Here is a 22,968-nt window from a genome sequence, read left to right on the forward strand (position 1 = left end):
TCCGATGTAGCCAATCCCTCATCAAGTTTTGATACCCAACACCAATCAAATGCCACATCAATCCCGATCCTTCACTACAACCACGTTCTTTGATATTGACCAGCTGCAAGAAGTAAATATTTATCTTCCCGGCATTTGCCCCATATTCATCATTTGGTTCTTTTGGGCTTCCTGCATCATCCTCTGTCTCATCATTTCGTTTTGCATCTTTTGCTGGTGTTGCTGTTGCTGCTGCAATTGATTCTGATTTTGGTTGATGCCGGACATTCCCATATTTTGTTGACCTTGCTGCTGATGCTGCTGCATTTGGCCCATACCAACCATGCCACCCATGCCGCCTTGAACCATTTGACCTTGTCCCTGCCCTTGACCTTGCGCCATTCCATTCTGCCCTCCTATCATATTCTGTACGCTCTGGCTCATGTCACCCTGTTTCTGCCCTGCAGCCTGCATTAAATTTACGTGTTGCTGTGCCTGTGCTTGTGCTCGACCTGCTGCGTTGGGTGGCCCAGCAGGTGTATCTTTCTTAGGATCTACGCCTGGGTAAAGGGCCTGTAATCGTTTGTAAGCCTCTTTTAAAATCTCTCTCCGATCTTCGTGCCCTTCTTCAGGTTTCGATGCTGGATCGTCATCATTCGTGGGCGCAGATATAGGGATAGTATGCGCGGGTTTATATGTAAGAGTTGGTGCAAACATGATGGCGGGATGCGAGGGAATTTGAGCTGCGGGCTTGTGCGAGCGATCGGCGATTGCGGCAAGGTAAGCCAGATTTGATTGAAGTCGTCGCATACATCTTCAGATTCGTTAGTAAACGCTTCAGCCTCAACACGTATAGGGGACAAACTGCATATATTCGGTCGCCAGAAGCTTATGCTCTGCCTCAAGCGTTGACTTCTCGGCGGGATCCTCCGTTTTGTTGTTCTTCAAATCAGTCTGTAGAGCTATTATCCGCATAATTTCTAACAACATTTCTCGATTGATATCTAGTAGTACGGTGACCCTTTCCTTCTCTCGAAGCTCTGAGCCAGGACTTAATGGCGTACTCATGGCAGCTCCCGCGTTTTCAGAATTTCGCACACCTGGCGGGAAGCTTGGGGTCTGCGGAGTCAAGCTCATTCCTCCTTGTTGATTGTTATTAGGGGTTTGATGGTGTTGTTGATTGGGATTCGGTGGTACAGCGAATTGTGCGTTTGACGCGCTTGGTGGTGTGCTCTGGGGAAAATTTCCGTAGGGAGAGACGCGGGAACTCGCCGACGTCGGCGTCGGTGTAGAAGATGGCGGTGGCTGCATACGCTGTATTTGATGCTGCTGCTGTTGTGGTATCATTGCGGAAGGGTTCATTCCATATTGTGGAGGCGCATTTGATGCGGTCGGCATGAAGTTTGTAGGGTGTGAGACGGAAGAGGATGTAGCGATATTGTTGCCGTAAGGAGAGCTTGTATATGGCGTTTGATAGGAAGCAACTACTTAGAAACCAGTCAGTCATCTTGCTCTGTTTGATCACTACTGTGAGAAGTAACAGGTTGCCGCCTGCCTTTCTGCTTAACGCGAATGGCTGTGTGTACATGCGACACCTCGCATGCCCTTCATAGTCTGCTTAACAGGAGCTGTGCGGTCTTTCATCTGACATTGACGCGTGCACAAGATATGCAGCAGCCAATACATTCTTATAGCAGACTGCAAAATAATTATTAAAATGTGCGACTCACCATTTCCACCAGGCATATGCGACAAACCGCTGTTCTGCATCATTCCCATTCCACCGGCATTACCAGCCATGCCGGGGCCAGATGCGCCGTAGGGTGATTGATGACCTCCGGGCCCGTATTGTTGAGCATTATACATCATGTGCTGAGGCTGTTGTTGACCTGGTTGATGGACATTCTGGGGAGCCTGTGGATGGCCACCATTGAGGTTGAAAGACTGCGTATTGTTCCCCTGTCCAAAAGAGTAATTTGGTGCATACATGGCTCTTGGAAGTCAATAAAGGGGCCTATGATAGGCTGCCTATCATAATCTCAAGTCGCACATACGCCGCACGGCAATGATTTAGCTGGGAATTGCTAGATCAACTTTCGTTCGTTCGGGAATGTGCGTAAGGCAATGCCAAGGGTCTTTGGTTCCCGTTGGGTGGTCTCGTTTCGGGAAGTTTTTCCTGGGGTAATTTGGAGATGGGTGGGCTGTAGGATGTGGGATGGGTAGATGACGGTCTCTTGAGCTACTTTTTTGCTGTCCTCTTTCTTTTCCAGTATTACGATGTGGGTTGTTTTCTGGGGTGTGAGAAATTAATGCGCGTTTGCCTTCGGATGCATCGTAACAAGAACCGAGCTCAAATTTGGCAAGGATTTTTAACCGAAGTCATATTGAGTGGCTCGAGTGGTAGAAAAGCAATCTAGACCAGGAATGTGAACATATCTGGAAACGATCCATGCAACGACATCCATGGTATGGACACTAGTTGTACATTTAAACGGCAATATGGCAACATGAAATGAATGAGATGGCCTCAAATGCTTCAGCATGAGTTCTCAGATCTTGGTTCTCCTGGTACCGTTGTCGGCCCATTCTTCGACTGTTGATTGAAGGGTTTGCTAGAATCAAAATGATCGGATTGCTTCAATCACTGCACATCTTTAACCCGCATCTGCTAAGTGGTAAGATCGGATTGCACATGCATGACAACATGCTCCTAAATATGCACAACCATTGGCTTGCCGTTGTACGATGATTGATTCGTCTACTCTTACAGTGTTTCTTGAGGGTTCAGTGAGTCTTGTGGGCGTTGGTATACGCATTTCCACGCAAATGATCCTCTTGTACCTGGCGGCGCTTTCGTCGGAAGGGAAATATGCATGTTCGTCTCAGTAAGGCTTAGGTACGGGTGATGGTAACACAAGTAAGCATACAACTTCAGTTCCAGATAATCGTCACTTTTTCTATTTTATCATTATGTTTACTTATTAACCAATCGCTGATAACAAGCTACCAATTACCAATATGTGGCATACTTCGAGTTTCCTCTTACAACATTTAAAAATTCTTGAGCAATAACTTTGTCTGTTCCTTGAGAAGGGTGAAGTTCGTCGTACCACATATAGCCATCTAAGCTTCCTGGTTGCTTGGGACATGGTGATCCGGAGACAGCGCAGAGAATGTATGATACATCAACAACGGCTGGTGCTGGCAAATACTGCGTTGGATTGTTGTAAATGTCGGTAAGTAAAGAATTGGTGTCGAAGATGGCGATCGACGCTCCTGGGTAACGCTTTTTAATTACTATTTCAAATGGTACTCTGTAGTCGAATATGCTATTGGCCAATTGGGTATATTCTTTCATCTTCCCGCTGATTTCTGAAATGTTGCTTGGCTACAAATGTGTAAGTTTAAACGCCATATGAGAGGGGTTGAGATTCTCACTTTGTTGGGCCAATAATGGCTAGCATTCAGTCCTCCTGCACCTGGCATTCCATACAATGGCGTTAATTGTAACGGTGCATTATTCATCAGAACAAAATATCTGGCTCCGGTCTGATAAATTCCGTCGAATCTATCGAAAATGCAATCAACGTAGTCTGGAATGGTTGTCCCGTTCAAAGAAGAGTCTGTCAAAAAGGCACCCTCTCCCAAATCGTTGGTACCGATCCACATTGAGTATACCGTGTTGTCAGGCTTACGGTTGGTGTAAAGAGTGTTGGTATTTGTGGATGAATTGATATACTTCACATCCGCAACGAACGCATCAACTTCGTAGACAACATCAGGGAATGGTCCAAAGACACTGGCTAAATATCGATTGATGATTCCGTTAGAGCAGACTGCTCCGGCGACAGCATAGTCATAAAGCTTCGCTCCACTATAATTAGACACCCATCGATCCCAGGTGACGCCTCCACCAGCAGTCGAATTACTAGATGGAAGTAAAGTTCCTGGCGGCGGTGCAGAACCGTTGTGAGTTTGGAAATAACTCAGTCTTGACTCGTCTGTATAGCTGTTTTTGAATTAATTTTAGCCATTCTCTCTCACACGATCTTCCGGGAATCGTGAAAATCCGTGAGTTTGATTACAATCAACTTACCTGTCTCCAAAAGCTACTAAGTTCTCAAAGCGTGGAATCCAGCCATTTTTATGTGCAGATGATGTCAAATCTGCCTCCGATGCATCAGGCATAGCCATTGACAACCCATATCCCGTAAACAGAGGGACCGTATACTTAGAGAACTTCATGTTGTCTATTATCCCAAATTCCAACCAAAGAAGTAATGTAAACCACATAGAAAAAAGCCAAGACATGACGAGAATTTCCCAGCCTTTATATCTACCCATCCTCCCATCTCCACCTTCGATTCATCCAGGAACGTCCGGATACCATACATATTAAGCTTTCGGAGTATCATCGAACCTTCGTGTTATTATTTTTCCGAACCTTGGAAAGCTAAAGACTTGCAAGTAGCAAGCTGGAGACGGTGACCCCGCACAAAGTACCCCGCGAGATGTCAAGGTACATGCCGGTTGAATGGACGAAAATGCTATTCTACCGAAGAAGCGTATCGGAGAGGGAGAGTTTCCATATTTTCAGACGAAAGGTTGGAATTATCCGAAGTTCCGATGATCGATCTTATAAACATCCATAACACTCGTCAACTACTTACGCACGCCAGGTAATGAGGTAATGATTTATAGTCGGCCATGATTTCAAAATGCCAGCCAATATCACCGTTTTCTACAACAGCCTCATCTCAAATCAAGATGACGAGATCCTCATCCAATTAGCTTACAAGCAGTATCTGTATCAGGTGCATATAGGCTAAATTCATCACATGGCTTTTTAGTGGGAACTTTGGACAACAGGCGAATGTGGATGAAGAGACGATTGCATGTTTATTTTTAAGTATTATGCAGCATCAGTTATGAAAAAAGCTTTCAACACTCTTGATTTGGCTCATTTTGGCCATCCATGAAGCAATCGCGCAGTGTATATTGAGGGAACAGATCAATCACACAAAGCAGTCAGTTATCGGAGTATACAAGACGAGTTCCTGATCTTCAGATCATGAGAATAGAGAACAAGGAGGAAGGTATAAGAAGACATGTTGGATTCGTGATACGATTTATCTTGAACAAATATGTGTAGCATGAACTGAACATCTGAAGATCTCTCATGCATCTCGCTACACTCTCGTCTTCCTATGGGATAGCCCTTATCCTTCTTTCAATAACGTGATTGTGTACGAGCTGGCGCCAGCGTCGTTTTAGAACCTTTCCAAGGTTGTACCTGAGGATAGAAATAGGAGTACGAATTCAAAGAAGAAATTCGTTATGGATTTCCCTCTTCATATCATACACTTATTCCCATACTCTCGTATATCATCATGTAACCCACCATGTTACCATATGATTTGGCCCAGTATTGGAGGCACCCATTGCACCCATTGCTCTAGAGTCCTTGTGCCTAGGAGTGGGAGTGGGAGTGAGAGTTCAAATATAAGTAAGAACCCCCTTATGACCTGAGCCCCCCAAAGCCTTATGATCTATAATTATTCCAATGTATCCCGATATATCAACTGATGTGATCACTCACCTTAATTGAAATGATTGTTCCAATTGATAATTGATATCGACATCTAAACTAATATCAATACCTCAACTAATATGATTGCCCAACTGATATAACTATCCCAAAGGATATGATTATCTCAATTGACATGATTGTCCCAATTGATATGATTACTTCCAGTTTATATCAATATGCCAATTCATACCCTACAATCATACCCTCTCATACATTACTACATAACTATACTTTTCAGTAACTTCTAGGCAGTCCAAGAACCTTCTCTCCAACATAATTCATGATCATTTCCCTCGAGATTGGTGCAATTCTTGGAACAAAACACTCTCTTAAGTATCTCTCAACGTGATATTCCTGGGCATAGCCCATGCCGCCCAAACTTAACACGCTCCTTTCACAGGCAGTAAAGGCTGCTTCAGCTGCTAGATACTTTGCACTGTTGCACGCAACACCAACAGCTGCTTGGGTTATTGTCTCATCCGTCGTCGAGCTATCATACAATTTCGCAGCATGATAAGTGGCCAACTTTGCGGCTTCGAGGTGCATGTATGCATCGGCCAATGGATGCTGAATACCTTGATTCATACCTATAGGCCGACCGAAAACGATTCTTTCTTTTGCATACTGGGAAGCCCGGTACAGGGCAGCATACCCGAGACCTAGTGCTTCGCCTGCCAATAGACATCGTTCAGCGTTCATGCCATGGAGTACAATTTTGAAACCTTGCCCTTCTTTGCCGATTAATGAATCACTATCAACAGTGTAGTTGTCGAAGAAAACTTCGTTTGCATCAATAGCACGCCCACCCATCTTTTTAATTTTCTTGAGTTCGAGACCAGGCTGTTTAGGATCGAAATCGATGAAGAAAAGGGATAAACCTTCGGAAGGCTTTGTCACTTCTTCCAATGGAGTAGTTCTAGCCAACAAAACCATCTTTGTTGCGACCTGTGCTGAGGAAATCCATATTTTTTGACCCGATATTTTGTAAGTGTCGCCTTCACGCGTAGCTCGGGTTCTGAGCTTGAGAGTGTCCAAACCAGTGTTGGGTTCGGTGACTCCAAAACACGCTCGCCAGGTACCATCGATCAACTTGGGCAACATTCTTTGACGTTGCGAGGCCGTCGCGAATTTAGCGACAGGCTGGGTAGCATAAACGTCTGATATATATGGATTAGCATCGCAGTGTTTTGAATCACTGAAACCACAACGTTGTTTGAAATCACTGAACCTAAGAAAGCTGAGGTTCACCACGTCTGATCACCAAAGCAGTAGGAAAGTTTCGGTGGAATAGAATTCCAGCATATTTGGGTCAGACGGACTTGCATGTATACTTTGGGCACCAGCCATGCCTCCACCGCTCTCAGATATGGTCTGCAAAAGCATCGTCGCTTCTGAGATTCCAAGACCCGATCCTCCAAGTTCTTCAGGAAGTGCAATGCCGATCCATCCACCCTTTGCTAGATCTCGATGTAAATCATGAGGATATTCCCCGGTTTCATCACGCTTTGCCCAGTATTCCTGGTATATTCAGTGAGAAGTCACGGCAGTTTGAACCGGAATAATCTTACATCAGGATATTTTGAGCAAATTTTCGCAATGGCTTCTCGAACCTCCAATTGTGTGTCTGAAAACCCACTTGTTTCCATCAGTGTATTGGCTCTTAGAGAAGTCGAAGCCGCGAATGCTCTCCTGGCAACCGCATTTTGATTCAGTCTTAGGCCTAATAACCTAGAAATGTTGGAAACTCTGGTGCAAATCATCATGCTGGTAAAGAAAATTGGAAATGTCTTTCTTCATCAACATATAAGTTAGGGTTTCAATCCATTTGACTCTTTTCATGCATAGAAGAAAAGTGGTAGTCAGTCCTGTTGTTGTTTCCCGCGGCTATTCGAAACAAGCCGGAATTGACCGCTTGCGAAACCCTTCAATGATCCAATTGTTCCATTTCAATTGGAAGAAATGAAAATTTAGTTTGGATTGTAATTGAAGATTCAGACTCTATTGAGTAGGTAGGTACTATAAACTCTCATGATTTTATTGTGGCTGGACTGCGGGCGAGCTGGCGTTTGCGTTGTTTTAGAGCCTTTGTGCTTGGAAGTGTAGATATATGAAAGACAGACCTGATGATTGTTTCAATCCGTATCATACAATCAGTCTCATACTATAATATGAGACTACCACATAATTATATGATTTACCTAGTTTAGTAAAGAGACTCTATACTGTCCGCGAACTTTTTCTATGAAAACGCCCGATACAATGATTTTATCAGACACAAAAAGATACAATTTATTGGGATGAGGTAGCGTTGTGAAACAGTCATGTGATTCAGAATTTAGGGATGAGCCGTTGACGCGTGGGGGTAACCAAAACAATCATACAGCATCACTAAGTTTACGAATTTTAAGACTTCCGCTCATACTCTCATGACCACCACAACGCAAATCGCCCAACCTTCAATTAATGCTAATAGCTCACAAAGAAATGATCTTGTCATCTTCCGAGTAATAAATCACGTCAAATCATTCGGGACTTCATAACACGACGCGCTGTTTTGAACAGCAGAAAAAATGGCGGCAATGCGACCAAACAAACGATTGCAAGTAGGGTCGAGAGGGTGGATAGCAGAGGAGCGATCGAACGCGCTGCAGCTTGCAGCAGCAGAGGCAGAGGAGTTTACATTTGCTGCCAGGAATGAGATTGACTGGTTGAATGAACATATGGCAGAAATATTCAATAAGAATCAAGTGTATGTAAACAAACCTGCGACACTGGGCACGAGCTGACCTTATGTTCTTTAGGAACGTTGCCGAAATATTTAAAACGCCGGGGAAGTTACGTGGGAAGACACCTAGAACAGCTAGGAAACTGAATCAATTGGAAGTGCGCGCAGTATGTCTATCGAATGTATGTAGCGATTTAAACTAATACCAAGCAGCCATTGTCCGATGTCTTTTCGGCAACACCTCAAGGAGCCCCAAGTCCATTCAAACAAGCTCATCATGAGCGGTCACCCCCGAAATTCCGAGTAGCAGAGGACGCCCCGGCAGAAACTCAAGAGGAACCTGCTCAAGCGCAACCTACACCCTCGCAACCTACACCTTCACATCGTCTATCTAGCTCTGGCACTGCGCAGAGCAGTGTTCAGCGCAAATCTTTCATCAACGCACTTGATTCTGGTTACTACGGAAGTCAGCTTGAGGAGGCGACGCAACCTAATACTCAACCTACCGAACCAGAACCATTCGCAACAAGCCCACCCCGACAATTCATACCCCGAGAAGATACAATCGAGAATGAAGACAATGAAGAGATTGCAAGCAATGCAGGTAACACGGAGAATGAAGAAGATAGGCCCGAGGATAAGATAGCCCCCGTCGAAGAGAGTCCAGTCGCAAATTTAGAGTCTGAAGAGCAACGAACTGTCGAGGTTTCGTTTCAATCTGCACGAGAAGGTTCGCCAATAGCGCCCACCATTGAGGTAGAAGCACAGACAGAAACAGGGACAGAAGCTCAGCAAGTTGAGAATGAAGAACAACACAGGGAGCCAACGAACGGAGATCAGGTCATGGGAGATGTCGAATATCCAAATCTCAAGTTACAGCCTCATGACCAGAGCTCAGCCCATTCATCACCGGAAAAGCGACCACAACAGAAATCTCCATCTAAATCTCCCGCAAGAGCCGAATCTCCTTTCAAAGAGCCCTCGGTAGAGCCACAGTCTTCACCATTCGCCCCTCAAGATGACCCCCAAGATGAGGACGAGCAGATGGATGATATTCCCGATGCTCAATCTGCTTCCGAGGGATCAAGTCCCATACGCCCTATTTTCCGCAAAAGCAGTTTGAATTTTGCTTCTCTACCTGCGCGAGATTTATCCAAGAAAAGTCTCGGGCATCGTACTTCGCGAACGAGCCATCTAGACCAGACACGTACTAGTCATTATGGTCGGCCTACGGGCGGAAAGAGTCTGGGCAACGTCAAAGAAGATCTCGCAAACAAAAATGAAGACGAGATGGACGTTGATGAAATGCTTGAGCCGACTGGACGGGAGGAATCCGAAGCCGAAACATTACTAGCACGTATCCACAATAAAACTTCGACACAACGTCTTCAGGACCAGATCAGCATGCTCGGTCAGTCTCAGCCTACAACCAGGCCTGCATCGAAATCTCTTGTTGGTGGCATAATACCCTCACGCCAGTCGATACAAGCGATTCAACCTCCAACGCCACAACATGGACCAGAGGAAGCATCACCATCAAAAGACAAGCCCTTCGCGACTCCAGGTGCCTTCCCCGAAGATGAGGATAGCTGGATTGGACCTCCAACGACAGCGTTACATGGAAAGTCGATTTTCAGCCCTCGCCCAACCATTGCCAAGAATCACACTGCAGATGTGATGGAGAGCGTGCGTGGCAAAGAAACTGTCAGTGGATCAGAATTCATCGTACCCGAAAACGGAGACGAAGGAAGGCAAACATCTCCAATCCGTGAAACCAATGTACGAGGTCTGACTAAATCTATCTCGACTTCATTTATCTCCTCGCCTAAGAGAGCTGTTGGGCCACAAAGTCCTAACAAATTGATGTCGGTCTCCAACCCAAATCTTCCCATTAATGCAGTTGATGAAGATTCTACAACTCCTCCAAAGTCTCCGCCCAGGACACTTAGGGGAAGCCCGTTGAAGGTTGCGAAAGACAAATTCTCTTCGATTTTGAAATCAGGAAAGACTTTATTTGCAAGTAGCGCAGCTGCAAGTGCCGAAGCAAAAATTGAAACTCTACCATCATCTACAAGAATTTACCAGAATAGTGTGCCTTCCTTTGAAGATGTACTTCAGAATGAGAATAGCGACGCTGAAGTCTCGTATCCGAAAATGGATATGCATTTCAATGATTCAATCCCTAAACGTATTCAAAGTCCTGTTAAAGCTACCACTCGAAAAACTAGAGCTTCTACCGAAAAGGAAGAGGCCGCTAGAGAGGCTAGAGAGGCCAAAGAAGCCAAAGAAGCGCAAAAGATGAATGATCAATTAGAGAAGGCACGCATGAAGGTCAAAGAGGACGCACGTGTTTATCATCAAGAGCAAGAGCGAGCCGCAGCCATGCAGAGGGAAGTAATCTCCCGGAAAGAACAAGAGAAATTGGCCAAGGCAAGTCAAGTTGAAGTGCCAAAAGCAACTCGAGGTAGTCCACGAAGAACGAAAGCTCAATTGGAAGCAGAGGCCATAGCAACCACAGCTTCATCCGCCAATACGTCTTACGGTAAGGATACCGATATGACCGATGCACCAGCATCAATGCCACCGCCTTCTATTCCAAGACCAAAGTCTCAGATTGGGCGACCGCAGGCTAAACGGCCATTAAGACCAGTGAAAGACACTGCTCCTAAAGCCAAGGCACCAGCGACTGTAATACGTGTCGACACTGGCTCCTCGCGCGGTCAGCAATATCATCCATCTAATGCAACACTTGCAGCAACCTTGGAACAGTCCTTACAATCTTCACAAAGCGGACACCTACGAAACAAAGCTAGTTCTAGCTCGTTACAGAGCAAATCTTCGAATAACAGCTTCAAGGCTCAAGCCAATAAAGCCCTAGAAGCAGCTGCACGAAAGAAGGAGGCGGATGAACTTGCTGCTCAACAAAGAAGGGATGCGAAGTTGGAAATGGAACGCCAGCGAGCCGCTACAAAGGAAGAGCAAAGGCGACAGAATGAGCTAACTGTCAAACGTGACCAAGAGCGTCAACGGGAGCAGCAGAAGGAAATCAGTCTTAGCGAGGCTAATAAAAGGGCCATCGAAAGGGCGAAGCAGAAGAGAGCTCCTCCACCAGCTATTCGACCTCAACAAAATACCGATCAATGGCTTGAGAAGTCACTGCCACCAGTTCCACTTCAAAGAAACGACCTAGGTGGGCAAGCAAAAGCTACCCGTATGAACACCGCCAAAGCACCGCCAAAGAGACCTTTGCTAGAGAACAATGAAGAGATTGCTCGTCCACCAGTTCATCGAAATGCCCCTTCAATTCACGGTGACCCCCGCACCAAACGCCAAAGGACCAACGAGTATCTTGATGAAGAAGATGAATTGACAGAGTCTCATCCCAAAATGACTGCTCCCCCAATTCGTCAATCCAGTATTCGTCCAAAGGTAAGCCTATATTCATAATCAGTTCAATTTGTCATACTAACTAAAGATAGGAGATGCCCACAAAGTCGTTGTTTGCAAGCGGATATGCTCATGCTCCACCGCCTGCTAATCTACAAAGGTCTACTATTGTTTCACAACACCAGAATAAAATTGGCAATCCCATGGATATGACTCAGGTTTCTAAGGGAGCCATTCCATTTGCATCAAGCTCAAATGGACAGTCATACAAAACACCCGCACGTAATGTAAGCCATGCCTCAGCAAAGGCGGCAAAATCTGCAGCAAAATCATCACCACGATACGAGAATGGAGAGAACATCGTTCTTCCCGAAATACCGAGTGATAGCGAAGACGAAGATGATGAAGATGATGAGAAAGAGAAGAAAGCGTTCCAAGGGCTCGGCTGGACAGATTCTCCTGAGATTCGCAAACAATTGGCACTCCAAGAGACTATTGATCCCTCCAAGATTTTCGGACGACCCCAGGCCTTGAACATGGAAGAAGTGTTCGATAAAAGCAAGGATCGATTCCACAAGTTTAGAGCTAGGACATCCAGTGCGAATTGGAGTGGATCTGATCGCCTTACGGAAGAGGAGGTGCGCAAGGATTTGGAAGGGAGAGATCGTGTGCGAAGGCAAGGTGGATGGAGTTATGATCCCTCATTTTAAGCTGCGCATCTCAGTAAGAAAACTCTGGGTCTCAGCTATTGCTCAAGATATTCATGGCAGAAGGGGATGGATCTTTCCACGTATGGCGAATTATGCAGGAAATGTTATGGTTTCTGAATATTTGAATTCTGGATGACAGAATTCTGTTACTTGATTATGTTAGAGTCATGACAAGGCTTATCATGGATTGGCGATGGAGTATGATTTTGATTTAACAGGAGTTTGGGGGGAACAATAATAAATGAAGCGAAAATTAATCGTTCTCGCAAAGGATTGGAGTAACTTGTACCGAAGTACACATAACATAAACAAAGGAATATGAACAAGTCAAATTTACAATCATATGTAGATATTATTGCTCTGGTGATTTACATGTGTGATGATGTGGTTTATGTCTTTGAGGTTCTTTCTTTCTATGATGGCTTGTGACTAGTAGTTAGTAATATATGAACTTTATCCCGTCTGATGGGCTTCTCTCAAAGAGAACATGTAGCAGGACCTCGGGCACATATAGGTATAAAGATTGAGGCTATTCGGATTTTTGTGTATTTATCGTGCCTTATGATAACCTTGGAACTCATCAAACAATGTCTCGTTCCTACCTACCGACCAAAGATCCTCAGCTGACAGATCCATAGACTGACCGCCTTCTATATTTGATCATCGATCATCGAGCAAAAGTAGTTGTAAGAAGAAAGGTTGAAATTGATATCCATGCGAATAGAAATCTAGGTTGTACCAGAAATTAGCAGTTAATGAAGCAAGGAACATACGCGGAGAGATGAAGAACTGGAGAGACGATCTCAATGGTATCATTTGTTTCGGAAATTTGTTTTGATTCCATGAATCTCAATATACTTCCTTTACCACTGGACCTAGGTTCCACGAGATCTGCATCTGCATCTGCATCCGTATGGCTGCTACTGCAGTTCAGAATGGTCACTGCTTTCATGCTTCCCATATGGATCATCGGTGGTGACATCTTTCTCGTATGTATGTATGTATCTTGTTCTAGATGCTGTCTCTACGTCATTTTTGTGGTGCGTCTGTAACGTCAAGATTGAAGTGGGATTTTGTTGTGTTGTGTTCATTGGATGGATGTGTACCAGTCAGTATATTTCCTAAATAGCGTGCGCATTGGAATCTTTGATCTGATGTGATACGGCGTGAAAGTAGGAAATGTCGTTTTGTATTCCAAGGGGAGAAGAAGCTCATCCGGTAGAGTTGAATATACTTCCATACCGCTGCCGTATCTCTTGTCTCTTGATCAATGAGATGCTTATTAGTAGGGCGATGTAAAGTACCTGGTAATCATCTGATCTCTACCTGTGACCAAACAAAGCTCAAATGATATACTACCTAGGTAGGTAATTTAATCAGGTAAATGTATATATTCACCAGCCTTGATAACCTTGAAAATACCTAGGTAGGTATGTGTACATACATGTATGTAAATACTATGTATAAATATACTATTGAATGGTTGTGAATTGTTCGGATCAATTGAAATCCAGAAATGATATGATATGATATGATATGATATGATATCTGAGGTTATGACAGGTAAAAGAAATACAATTAATTACTTATCCACCTGGTAGTACCATACCTACGAAAGGAATCACTGTTTTCAGGGTCTTGGTCCGTGGATCATCGGCGATTATTTAGCCGCTTCCCTCCACCTTTTATTACCTTTTACCTGTAAACAAATCCCACCTAGTGCTTTTAACTATCACCTGTACCTCTACCTCTACCTCTCCCTCTCTACCTTTACCTCAAAATAGATATCACAAGCCAAAGAAAGTCCCTCTTACTACTGTTTTGCTGCCAATTTCGACGGAGTGATACATACGCCCGTCCCTTCCTTTCATTTAAACTTCAACATCACCTGGATATCCAACCATACTTCCTTATCTACTGAACCGTATTGCAGGATAAGTTGCGCACGAATTTATACATACAGCCCACCTCGAGATTTATTAGGTCCTGGCCAATTTAAATAAGCAGGGTAGCTGGGCCAACACAGGATCTTTTCCACTTCCTTTCGCTATCACAACCAAAACTCCAGAAGTCTTCTCAAATTCTAAGCCCCAATTTCCGAATGGAATATTCAGTGTAACCAATAAATCATTGTCTCCCACCAGGTCCAATAATCCAGTTCGTTGTTTCGACTTGGAAAACACCAGAAACTTTTCCATATACGTTTTGAGCTTCCCAACTGAATCTGGTCCGAACCGCCCCTTCAAATATGGTGAAGGCAGATTTCGATCGGGATTACTATGCTGATCTCGAGATTGATTCAAATGCTTCGATAAATGAGATTAAGAAACAATTTAGGAAACTTGGTACACAACCCTCACCTTAGCCTTCCCCGCGTTCAAAGCTAACCATTTTCTCTTGATAGCTCTCGTGTACCATCCAGATAGAAATTTAGGAAAGGAAAGCGACATTACTGCCAAATTTCAAGCCATTCAATCCGCACACGAAGTTCTCACAGATCCGTCAGAGCGACAAAGATACGACGATGCTCGATCGAGGTTTAGATATACATCAGCTTCAGCTTTCAGATCTACGAAAGGAAATCCTTATTCAAATTATGGCTCCGAATTCCCTCGTCCGCCCAAACCACCGCCATATCGACCTAATAGAAATCCTCCCCCACAATCTGCTGGTGCTGCGAGATATTCGACGTTCACAACACCGAAACAATCAGCCAGCGCGGCGGCACAAGAAGGGCCCGAGGCGAGGAAAAGCACGTTCAATGCATGGGAGAGCATGAAGGGTCACCAGAAGACACCATCATCCGGTTACAGAACTGGTTCAGGTCCGACATGGAATACACCAAAAGCAGCACCCAAAGAGTACGCTTCTCAGCCAAGTCGCGAAGAGAGCAGCTTCAGGGGCTTTAATGCACCTCCAAGAGCCAAGCCAGGATTCGACGAATATATGTCTGACCCTCCACGAAAACCAAGTAATCCTCCACCTCCTACACCAAAAAGAAATGGGTTCATGCCTAGCAATCCGGGAGCGGATGAGCCATCTGCAGGAAAGGGCAATTACTCTACTTCCCGCGTCAATAGAAACATGCCACCGCCACCGCCACCAAGAGACTCTCCATCATTCGAGCGGGAACGTGAGAAGGAGGATACTCCACCTGATGCTCCACCGGTCAATCATAATACCCGTCCATCGGCGAAGACGAATGATCCTTTGCGACAATTCAGGACCGAAGAAGAGTCACCATACGAGCCTCGCATCAGTACACCGTATGCCAGTGCCGGAGGAGAGAAGTTTGATCCATTTGACGCAGCCAATATAGGAAGGTCGAAGAGTACTCGAGAGAATGTTGCTGAACCAAAAAGTAGAAAGCCTGTCCCACGTGCTGGATCCGATTCAAATTTACCTTCCCCACGTCCAAATGGCACTCCAAAGACTAGCCCTCCCAAGACGACCCATGCATTCGCATCCTCCCCTGATTCCTCGGATTCCGGTAATGGCCCAGAGATCAATCCCCAGAAACCACGGGTATTTGCCAAGCCTAGGAAACCTGCACCCGCTCAAGAGCAAAAACAGCCAGATGCTGCTCCCCCAGGAACATCGAATCAAAGTGAGTGTGATTCTGAGGCTTTCAATAAAGATGAACGATCAGTCTATAATGACCCTCGTTTGCTAACTACGTTGCAGGTGAAACTCCAGCCCAGGAAGAGCCTAAACCACAACCTTCAATGTATGACACATCTTCTAAGTACACTGCTTCTGACTCCAAGGAGCCGCTCCATCATATCAAGCATGCATCATTCCCTGGAACCCCTTTGCGTCCACCCCATTTCAACTTTAAAAGCATGCAGGATGCATACAAAGAAAAGTACCCTGGTTCTTTTACTACTCCAAGAGAGCGTCCCACTGCATCACCTCTTAGTGGAGGTTCTTCTCGTCCTTTAGAAGGGTCTCAACCTGGAGATAAAGACAGATTGCATCGCAACAGCGATGGGTCTGCGAACAGACTGAATTCTTTTGAGGCTGCTCAACACAATCTCGTCGACCGATTGGTAACCAACAAGGAACGGGCTCAGAATTCTCGTCAAAATGGTCATGTAAAGCCAACCAAGAGTATTAACCACCAGGTTCACAATGACAAGGCCACATATTCGTTCAAGTCGACGCCAGCTGAGACGAGTAACTTTTCCAAGAGGCCAAGTTTTGTCACTAAATCTCAATCTGCATTTTCAGTTGGCGATTCGCGTTTGAATTCTTTGTTGTTGGATAAATTGAATGCCCATGCTAATCGTAATTCTCATGATAGCTTCTCTATGAAACTGGATGATGAAACATTCTCTCCAACTCGGCCAAAGATTAATACTACATTTTCCTCCGAAGAGTGGCATGGAAAGTTTGAAGCTGGTGGTGATTATTTTGTACCAGAACGTAAGAGTACTCAGATCCCGGTTTCCTCCCATGTCCGTGCTCAGTCAGCAAGCCGGCCACCAAGAGGTCGATCTCCCGTTAAAAGCCGCTCAGCGGATTCGAAACCTTTCCCGGCATCAAGAGTCAATTCGGATACACCAATCGAATCCCCTGGCGGTACTAAGTTCTCTCCAGAGGACTGGGCAGAAAAATTCAAGCCTCAAACATTCGCTCCTCCGTCAATTCCATCGCCTACTAAGCCGACTGTTCCTACACGAATTGGGTCTCGGAGACCAAGAGTGCCTATCGCTAAGCCCACTGTTGGTTCTGCTGCGGTAGTTATTGAAGATGACAGCGCAGACGACAAGCCGCTCTTCACTGGTAGAAACCCAAAGCCCCCAAAGCCCCCTGCTAGTCCAGATGCAATGGATGTCGATTCTCCTCCCCCAGCTACACCAGCTCCTCCACCACAAGTTGTACCACCACCAGCTGCACCGCCAGCAGCCCAGTCAACACAGACTTCGCCACCAAGGGCTAATGTTGGACTGAAGATCAACACCGATCAACTCAAGAGATCTGCAGCCCCATCACAATCTCCAATTGACGCAGAAAGCCTGGGAGTCGAATTTCATGACATGAACCTTCAAGATCTTCTTTCTTCCCTTAATTTACCAAAGCCACCCGCTGCCCCGAAGTATACTCACGAATCGAGCACATCATTGTCTCAAGGTATATATTTATCGTCATTTACAGCTTATATGGGTGACTGGGATGTATTTGCCAAGCGCATGTTGCTACATCTCCTCGCACGCAAGAATCAAAATGATGGGCTAGGATCAAATCGTTGGGAAAATCCCCAGGGTCTCGACATCTACAGACGTGGTCTCAAGGAAGATGGAGCAGTTATGAGTCACTGGGTTGCGGCGATGGCAAGTCATGATCAAGCTATGAAAGAATTTGCTATTCACAAGGAGCGTTTCAACATAGCAGAGGGTCAAGAGAGGGAGAGGCCAAGAAAGAAGACACATTAATTTAAATTTCGTGGGCACTTGTTTAATAGTATTACTATTCTGGTGATAGTACACTCCGACTTTTTGTTATTTGCTGAGTATTATTTTTCTAGAGATACATTAGGAGAAATGACGTGGATGTGATGGGGAAGGTTCAATAAATAAGATGAAAGAAATATGATTGGAGAGGATTCTGGTGATTAAATGGAGTGGTTGCATTGGTGCGTGGACATGATTTGGAACAAATAAAAGGAATTCATTTGGTAGCATGGTCTGGAAGTTTTGGTTCTGGTTCGACTTCATTATTCACGTTGGTTTTATTAATTTGATTGATTGGCTTTTGAATGGCTTCGTTTCCAGATACCCCTTGGGATAAGGATGGATGAATGAATGGATTGGCATACATATTAGGGTTATATTTTTCATTGAACTGCCGAATAGGGCGAGAAGAAAGATATGATAGGCGAATTCGAGGATGTTTCATGGAATGGATCAATGGATGAATGATTGGGATGAATGAATGAAATGAGCATATTGCATATTGCATACCTCGTACATACATACATATGAGGCACGCCTTAGAACAAATAATCTTGTAAATTTAGTTTTTTACCTTTTTTTTTCTAAGATTTCTTTCGAGATTTATTTGATGATTTTGGTGGTGGTGTGTGGGTGGGTGAGAGTATGGATTGATGTGATGATGTGATGATATTAGTTTGAGTAAATGATGGTATGATGGGTAGTTACGGTGCGAAGATTTAGTACCCTGTAGGTGGGAAGAAAGATTTGCTGATCTAGTTGATCTAGCTGATCTGGCTGGTTGTCTAGTAAAGTAAAGTGTGAGAGAGGGGGGGGAGGGAGTGTGATATAAGTACCATGGATTTAAAGGAAGGAAGAGGAAATTTGGGAGGTTGAGAGGAGGTTGAGAGGAGATGGAAAGGAGATGGAGAGGGAATGGAAAGGGAATGGAAAGGGAATGGAGAGGGAGGTGGAGAGGAGATGGAGAGGGAATGGAGAGGGAATGGAGAGGGAGGTGGTTGTGTGTATATTTATATATTTATATACAGGTAGGTAGGATCTTTCTCTGGATAGGGAGGGGGAAATGGGGAGGGGGGAAGTGAGAGGAAGAGGAAGAGGAAGAGGAAGAGGAAGAGGAAGAGGAAGAGGAAGAGGAAGAGGAAGAGGAAGAGGAAGAGGAAGAGGAAGAGGAAGAGGAAGAGGAAGAGGAAGAGGAAGAGGAAGAGGAAGAGGAAGAGGAAGAGGAAGAGGAAGAGGAAGAGGAAGAGGAAGAGGAAGAGGAAGAGGAAGAGGAAGAGGAAGAGGAAGAGGAAGAGGAAGAGGAAGAGGAAGAGGAAGAGGAAGAGGAAGAGGAAGAGGAAGAGGATTGATGGATGTATGGTAGAGAATGAGTTGGAGACGATAGGGTGGCATGTGGGATGTGGGAGGGCTTTAGTAAGGGGTTTGCTTTGAGCGGGGAGAGGAGGGGAGGCGGAGGATTCATAAAGGTGGAATAATGGGTATATATATATGTACAGATTATAGATAATAGAACTAGATAATCAACTAGGGAAATATATTTCTGTATTTATATATTGAGTGAGAATGAACTCGAAAATATCGGAATGATAATGTTGAGATGAAGAACTAGAATTAAATAAAGAAAAATTGAAATTGAAATTGAAATTGAAATTGAAATTGAAAGAGGATACTTACTGGCTTACTGGCTCATATAATAATTTGAAGTAAAATACTCCTGGAGGATCAGGGTCGAGGAGAGGAGAGGAAATCTATTGAGTAGAATCATTAGATTAAAGTGAAGTGATGGATTATGGGAAGAGGAGAAGTTTTTTCATATTGGGGATGTTGTGATGGAAGGGATGTGTGAGTGGGGGCTGTGTGAGTAGGGGGTGGAGTTGTGTGTTTGGGGATAGGGATGGGGATGGGGATGGGGATGGGGATGGGGATGGGGAGATGGATGGGGAGATGGATGGATGTGGGTGGACTTGAATTGTTGAGCTTGAGCTTGAGCTTGAGCTTGAGGGGATGGGATGGGAATGGAGATGGGGATGGGGATGGGGAGATGGGAAAGGGCTTGAGGATGGAATGGAATGGAGAGGAATGAGTACTGGGATATAGATATATAATTTGTGTGACTGTATATATCTATGTATGAATCCACGAAACAGAGGAATATAAAGGTAAAGATGCTGAAATGGAATGGAATATAATAATACAGTTTTAGCAAAAGTTGTTAAATTATCCAAAAGTTGATAATTATTGGAGAAACATAAAACTGTGTAGAAGTCTAGAGAATCATCTGATTGTATCTGATCTGATATAATATGGGAATTCCATTGAGACTTCATTCTCAAGGACGGTGTTCGCAATGGGTAGGTACTAGGTAGATTTCATACTTTCTTCTTCACATTTCAAGAATCAATTTAACTTGCTTGCTAGTCCAAAGAAAGCTATCGAGTTACAACTCACTCATAATCCGGTTCATGGAATTATAATTCTTTGAGAAATTATCTACCTATTCATCAAAACCGATCCGCATATTTGAACGAAATTAGAAATGTAAATTTATGAGTTTAGGAAATATATATTTCGATAGGAATATTTATATGGCCATGTCAGAATCTAGCAATCACGGATTATTCTTTTTACAATTCCTAGCTCAACCTATCATAATTCTTGGTTTATGATTTCAGGCTGTGTGATGCAATCCAATCCACTTAATGAGAGGACTGTCAGAGGGCCAAGTATAAGATAAGTGACATTCTTTCTGCACTGAGATACTGGGAAACACTCGATGTGTTTTGCATTACTATGTATGGGATAGAAAGAATATGTGCCCAGGTTTGCATGGTGTGATTATTATGTCCTGGTACAGTGACACGGTGATTGTAGAGACAAATACTACAAACTTGAATCGGCTATAGCTATAGCTATCACTCCTCCACCCGTGATTCCTCACTCCTTACTCTTTTGTCTCCTCTCCTCTCCTCTTATGCAACGTTTCCCCCGCTCATTCACATACCGGTCTTCTCAAACCACCATATAACTCTCAACAATCCAACTCGACACCCCTCTTCAAAAATCCCCCTGCCTGACTTTATGAAGCGTAACCTTCCAGCCAGCAGCGAGATGAGATATCATTCGCACACTTGTACTCACAATATCATATCAACGATCTCTCACACCTCTCTTGATCACATATTCGACAGTCTATGAAAGGTAATCAATCTCTGGAATATCTCACATCCTCACCAACCATAAAGTTTCCACTTCAGTGTCGACTCTGGTGTTGAAAAACCTCTCTCGTATGCAAATACATTCCTGCGAGATGTTTTTTGATGGGTTTTCCGAGCTAAGATTCTGTAGGAAATTTCAATACGTAATCATGTGTGCGTAATGTAATGTAGTCGCTGTGATTCCGCGACTGGAAGCTAGTGAGATGTATCTAAATCGTAGACTTGGTGGGAATTTGAGAATTCTGCAGAGTATCCTCGTGTTGGTTAGTATACACCACGGTTTACTTATTTATTTATTTACTCACTTGCCATCTTGAATCCTCTACTAGATAAATTTCTACTCGTCTTGTGTAGCACAAAATTCGATGAAACGTTGTAAGATACTTCGTACTGTGAAATGTAGGAAATAAATCTCGATTCTTATTTGCTTGATCCAGAAACACCCCGAGTACCTTGTATATATCTATATCTCTCAAATCGATAGATAGCTCGAGAATGATTACATGCCTAAAACAGAGCCCACACGACTTTTATCCCCTTCCTCTTTTCCTTCTGCAAAAATGTAATCTCGTATATAAATCTCGAAAAAACCTCACGAGAAGTGAACAGTACTTGAGCGCCTCGCGTTACTGGCATATCTGCCAATGTTATAATTCTGATATGATGATATGTATCGAGTCGAAGCTCGAACTAACTCGCACCGTGCGGCGGAATGTATCTCATCCCTCTCATTTGCGTGTCCATTCGAAGAAGCAGTTGGTTCGTCTTGGTAAATAGAAGAGGTATGTATGTGAGAGGGATAAACTCGCAAGTATACCGACAGCTGCTGGAACATATGTAATAACTTGATCATGGTATATATATGTATGAAGTTTAGATTTCGAAATCTCGGAAGATCGTACTGGGGAGCGGGTTTCATATTAACATTTTATTTTAAAACCTTTGTGTCTAGTGTAGAAATGGAAGTGTAGATACAAAAGGGGAAACCTTGTCACAATGCGTATTATCCAATAACTCTTACCCTTGTAATACCATACGAGTATTGAACCTAACTATATGATCTAGTTCAGCATAGAAAAAACATATCTTCCCGCCCCATACAATAAAAGACCGTCAAGAAACTCAGTACGATGATTTTCTCGCAGACGCCAAAATATTTGCATAATTGTGATTCTTGTCATCTTGAAGAGTGTCACGAATCTCTACACCCACCCATTATTGATTTTAGCCTCAAAACCTCGGTTCGAGATACACACTAAATCTCCTCTAGGAATTGCGCAAAAGCATCAAGCAGTTACGAATAAATAAAAGAGCAACCCATCAAATTAAACCATGTTATCGCGGAAGTACATAGTTATCTGACCGTCGACATTCTCGAGGGGCACTTTGCTTTTATTGGTCAATACGCGAGAAGTTGTTAGCGAATTTGGAGTCCAAGAGTATGATATTCACCTTCAAACATTAATGATTTTCAAGGTTATCAGAATGATAAATCCGCCACAAATGAATTCTACAGAATTGGAGAGTGAAACTGAATCTTATTTTCGGCTTAAGTAATCTTGCGTATCGAAATGTCGTTGGTAATTATTAAAGCCTGATATTTAGGACAATACGGGAATAACAAATGAGCACAGGACGTCTCACTGCGCACCCGTATTTTGTCATTTTATGCGGGGCCCCGCGTATAATTTTCCGATGCGGGGGTTAAACGACATGCCAATATCGATATAATTTATATGTACCATTTTAATCGACTGAGATGATTTATTGTTATAGTCATTATAAATTAAAATCAAGGAGCAAGTATAGTGTTTGGCTGTGTTGATTGGGGCTTGGAAAGTGTAAATGTAATAATTGTAATCAGAGATGGTTGACTTTCGGAACACTACCTACGTATATCTGTGGATAG

General features: G+C 43.9%; 7 protein-coding genes across 7 annotated transcripts; 3 read left to right on the top strand and 4 right to left on the bottom strand.

The window, feature by feature from the left end:
• Positions 1 to 120: 120 nt before the first annotated feature.
• On the bottom strand, positions 121 to 1,968 carry EAE98_004461 (uncharacterized protein; the record flags this gene model as incomplete). The annotated part of the gene is made up of 3 exons (XM_038952081.1): positions 121 to 793; positions 845 to 1,466; positions 1,710 to 1,968. 3 exons carry the CDS (start codon positions 1,966 to 1,968, stop codon positions 121 to 123), a joined length of 1,554 nt encoding a protein of 517 aa, XP_038811617.1.
• Positions 1,969 to 2,989: 1,021 nt separating this feature from the next.
• Positions 2,990 to 4,224, bottom strand: EAE98_004462 (uncharacterized protein; the record flags this gene model as incomplete). The annotated part of the gene is made up of 3 exons (XM_038952082.1): positions 2,990 to 3,367; positions 3,418 to 3,988; positions 4,076 to 4,224. The coding sequence occupies 3 exons, from the start codon at positions 4,222 to 4,224 to the stop codon at positions 2,990 to 2,992; spliced, it is 1,098 nt and encodes a 365-aa protein (XP_038811618.1).
• Positions 4,225 to 5,803: 1,579 nt separating this feature from the next.
• EAE98_004463 (uncharacterized protein) lies at positions 5,804 to 7,332 on the bottom strand (the record flags this gene model as incomplete). Its single annotated transcript, XM_038952083.1, has 3 exons — positions 5,804 to 6,726; positions 6,889 to 7,087; positions 7,138 to 7,332. The coding sequence occupies 3 exons, from the start codon at positions 7,330 to 7,332 to the stop codon at positions 5,804 to 5,806; spliced, it is 1,317 nt and encodes a 438-aa protein (XP_038811619.1).
• Positions 7,333 to 8,139: 807 nt separating this feature from the next.
• EAE98_004464 (uncharacterized protein) lies at positions 8,140 to 12,391 on the top strand (the record flags this gene model as incomplete). The annotated part of the gene is made up of 4 exons (XM_038952084.1): positions 8,140 to 8,318; positions 8,371 to 8,461; positions 8,508 to 11,723; positions 11,774 to 12,391. The coding sequence occupies 4 exons, from the start codon at positions 8,140 to 8,142 to the stop codon at positions 12,389 to 12,391; spliced, it is 4,104 nt and encodes a 1,367-aa protein (XP_038811620.1).
• A 745-nt stretch (positions 12,392 to 13,136) lies between these two features.
• Positions 13,137 to 13,373, bottom strand: EAE98_004465 (uncharacterized protein; the record flags this gene model as incomplete). Its single annotated transcript, XM_038952085.1, has 1 exon — positions 13,137 to 13,373. One exon carries the CDS (start codon positions 13,371 to 13,373, stop codon positions 13,137 to 13,139), a length of 237 nt encoding a protein of 78 aa, XP_038811621.1.
• A 1,266-nt stretch (positions 13,374 to 14,639) lies between these two features.
• On the top strand, positions 14,640 to 17,826 carry EAE98_004466 (uncharacterized protein; the record flags this gene model as incomplete). The annotated part of the gene is made up of 3 exons (XM_038952086.1): positions 14,640 to 14,736; positions 14,796 to 15,998; positions 16,076 to 17,826. 3 exons carry the CDS (start codon positions 14,640 to 14,642, stop codon positions 17,824 to 17,826), a joined length of 3,051 nt encoding a protein of 1,016 aa, XP_038811622.1.
• Positions 17,827 to 18,748: 922 nt separating this feature from the next.
• EAE98_004467 (uncharacterized protein) lies at positions 18,749 to 19,193 on the top strand (the record flags this gene model as incomplete). The annotated part of the gene is made up of 2 exons (XM_038952087.1): positions 18,749 to 18,872; positions 18,934 to 19,193. The coding sequence occupies 2 exons, from the start codon at positions 18,749 to 18,751 to the stop codon at positions 19,191 to 19,193; spliced, it is 384 nt and encodes a 127-aa protein (XP_038811623.1).
• Between the last annotated feature and the right edge of the window lie 3,775 nt (positions 19,194 to 22,968).

The sequence above is a fragment of the Botrytis deweyae genome (genome assembly GCF_014898535.1).
Source record: "Botrytis deweyae strain B1 chromosome Unknown BDEW_008, whole genome shotgun sequence".
Taxonomy (NCBI): domain Eukaryota; kingdom Fungi; phylum Ascomycota; class Leotiomycetes; order Helotiales; family Sclerotiniaceae; genus Botrytis; species Botrytis deweyae.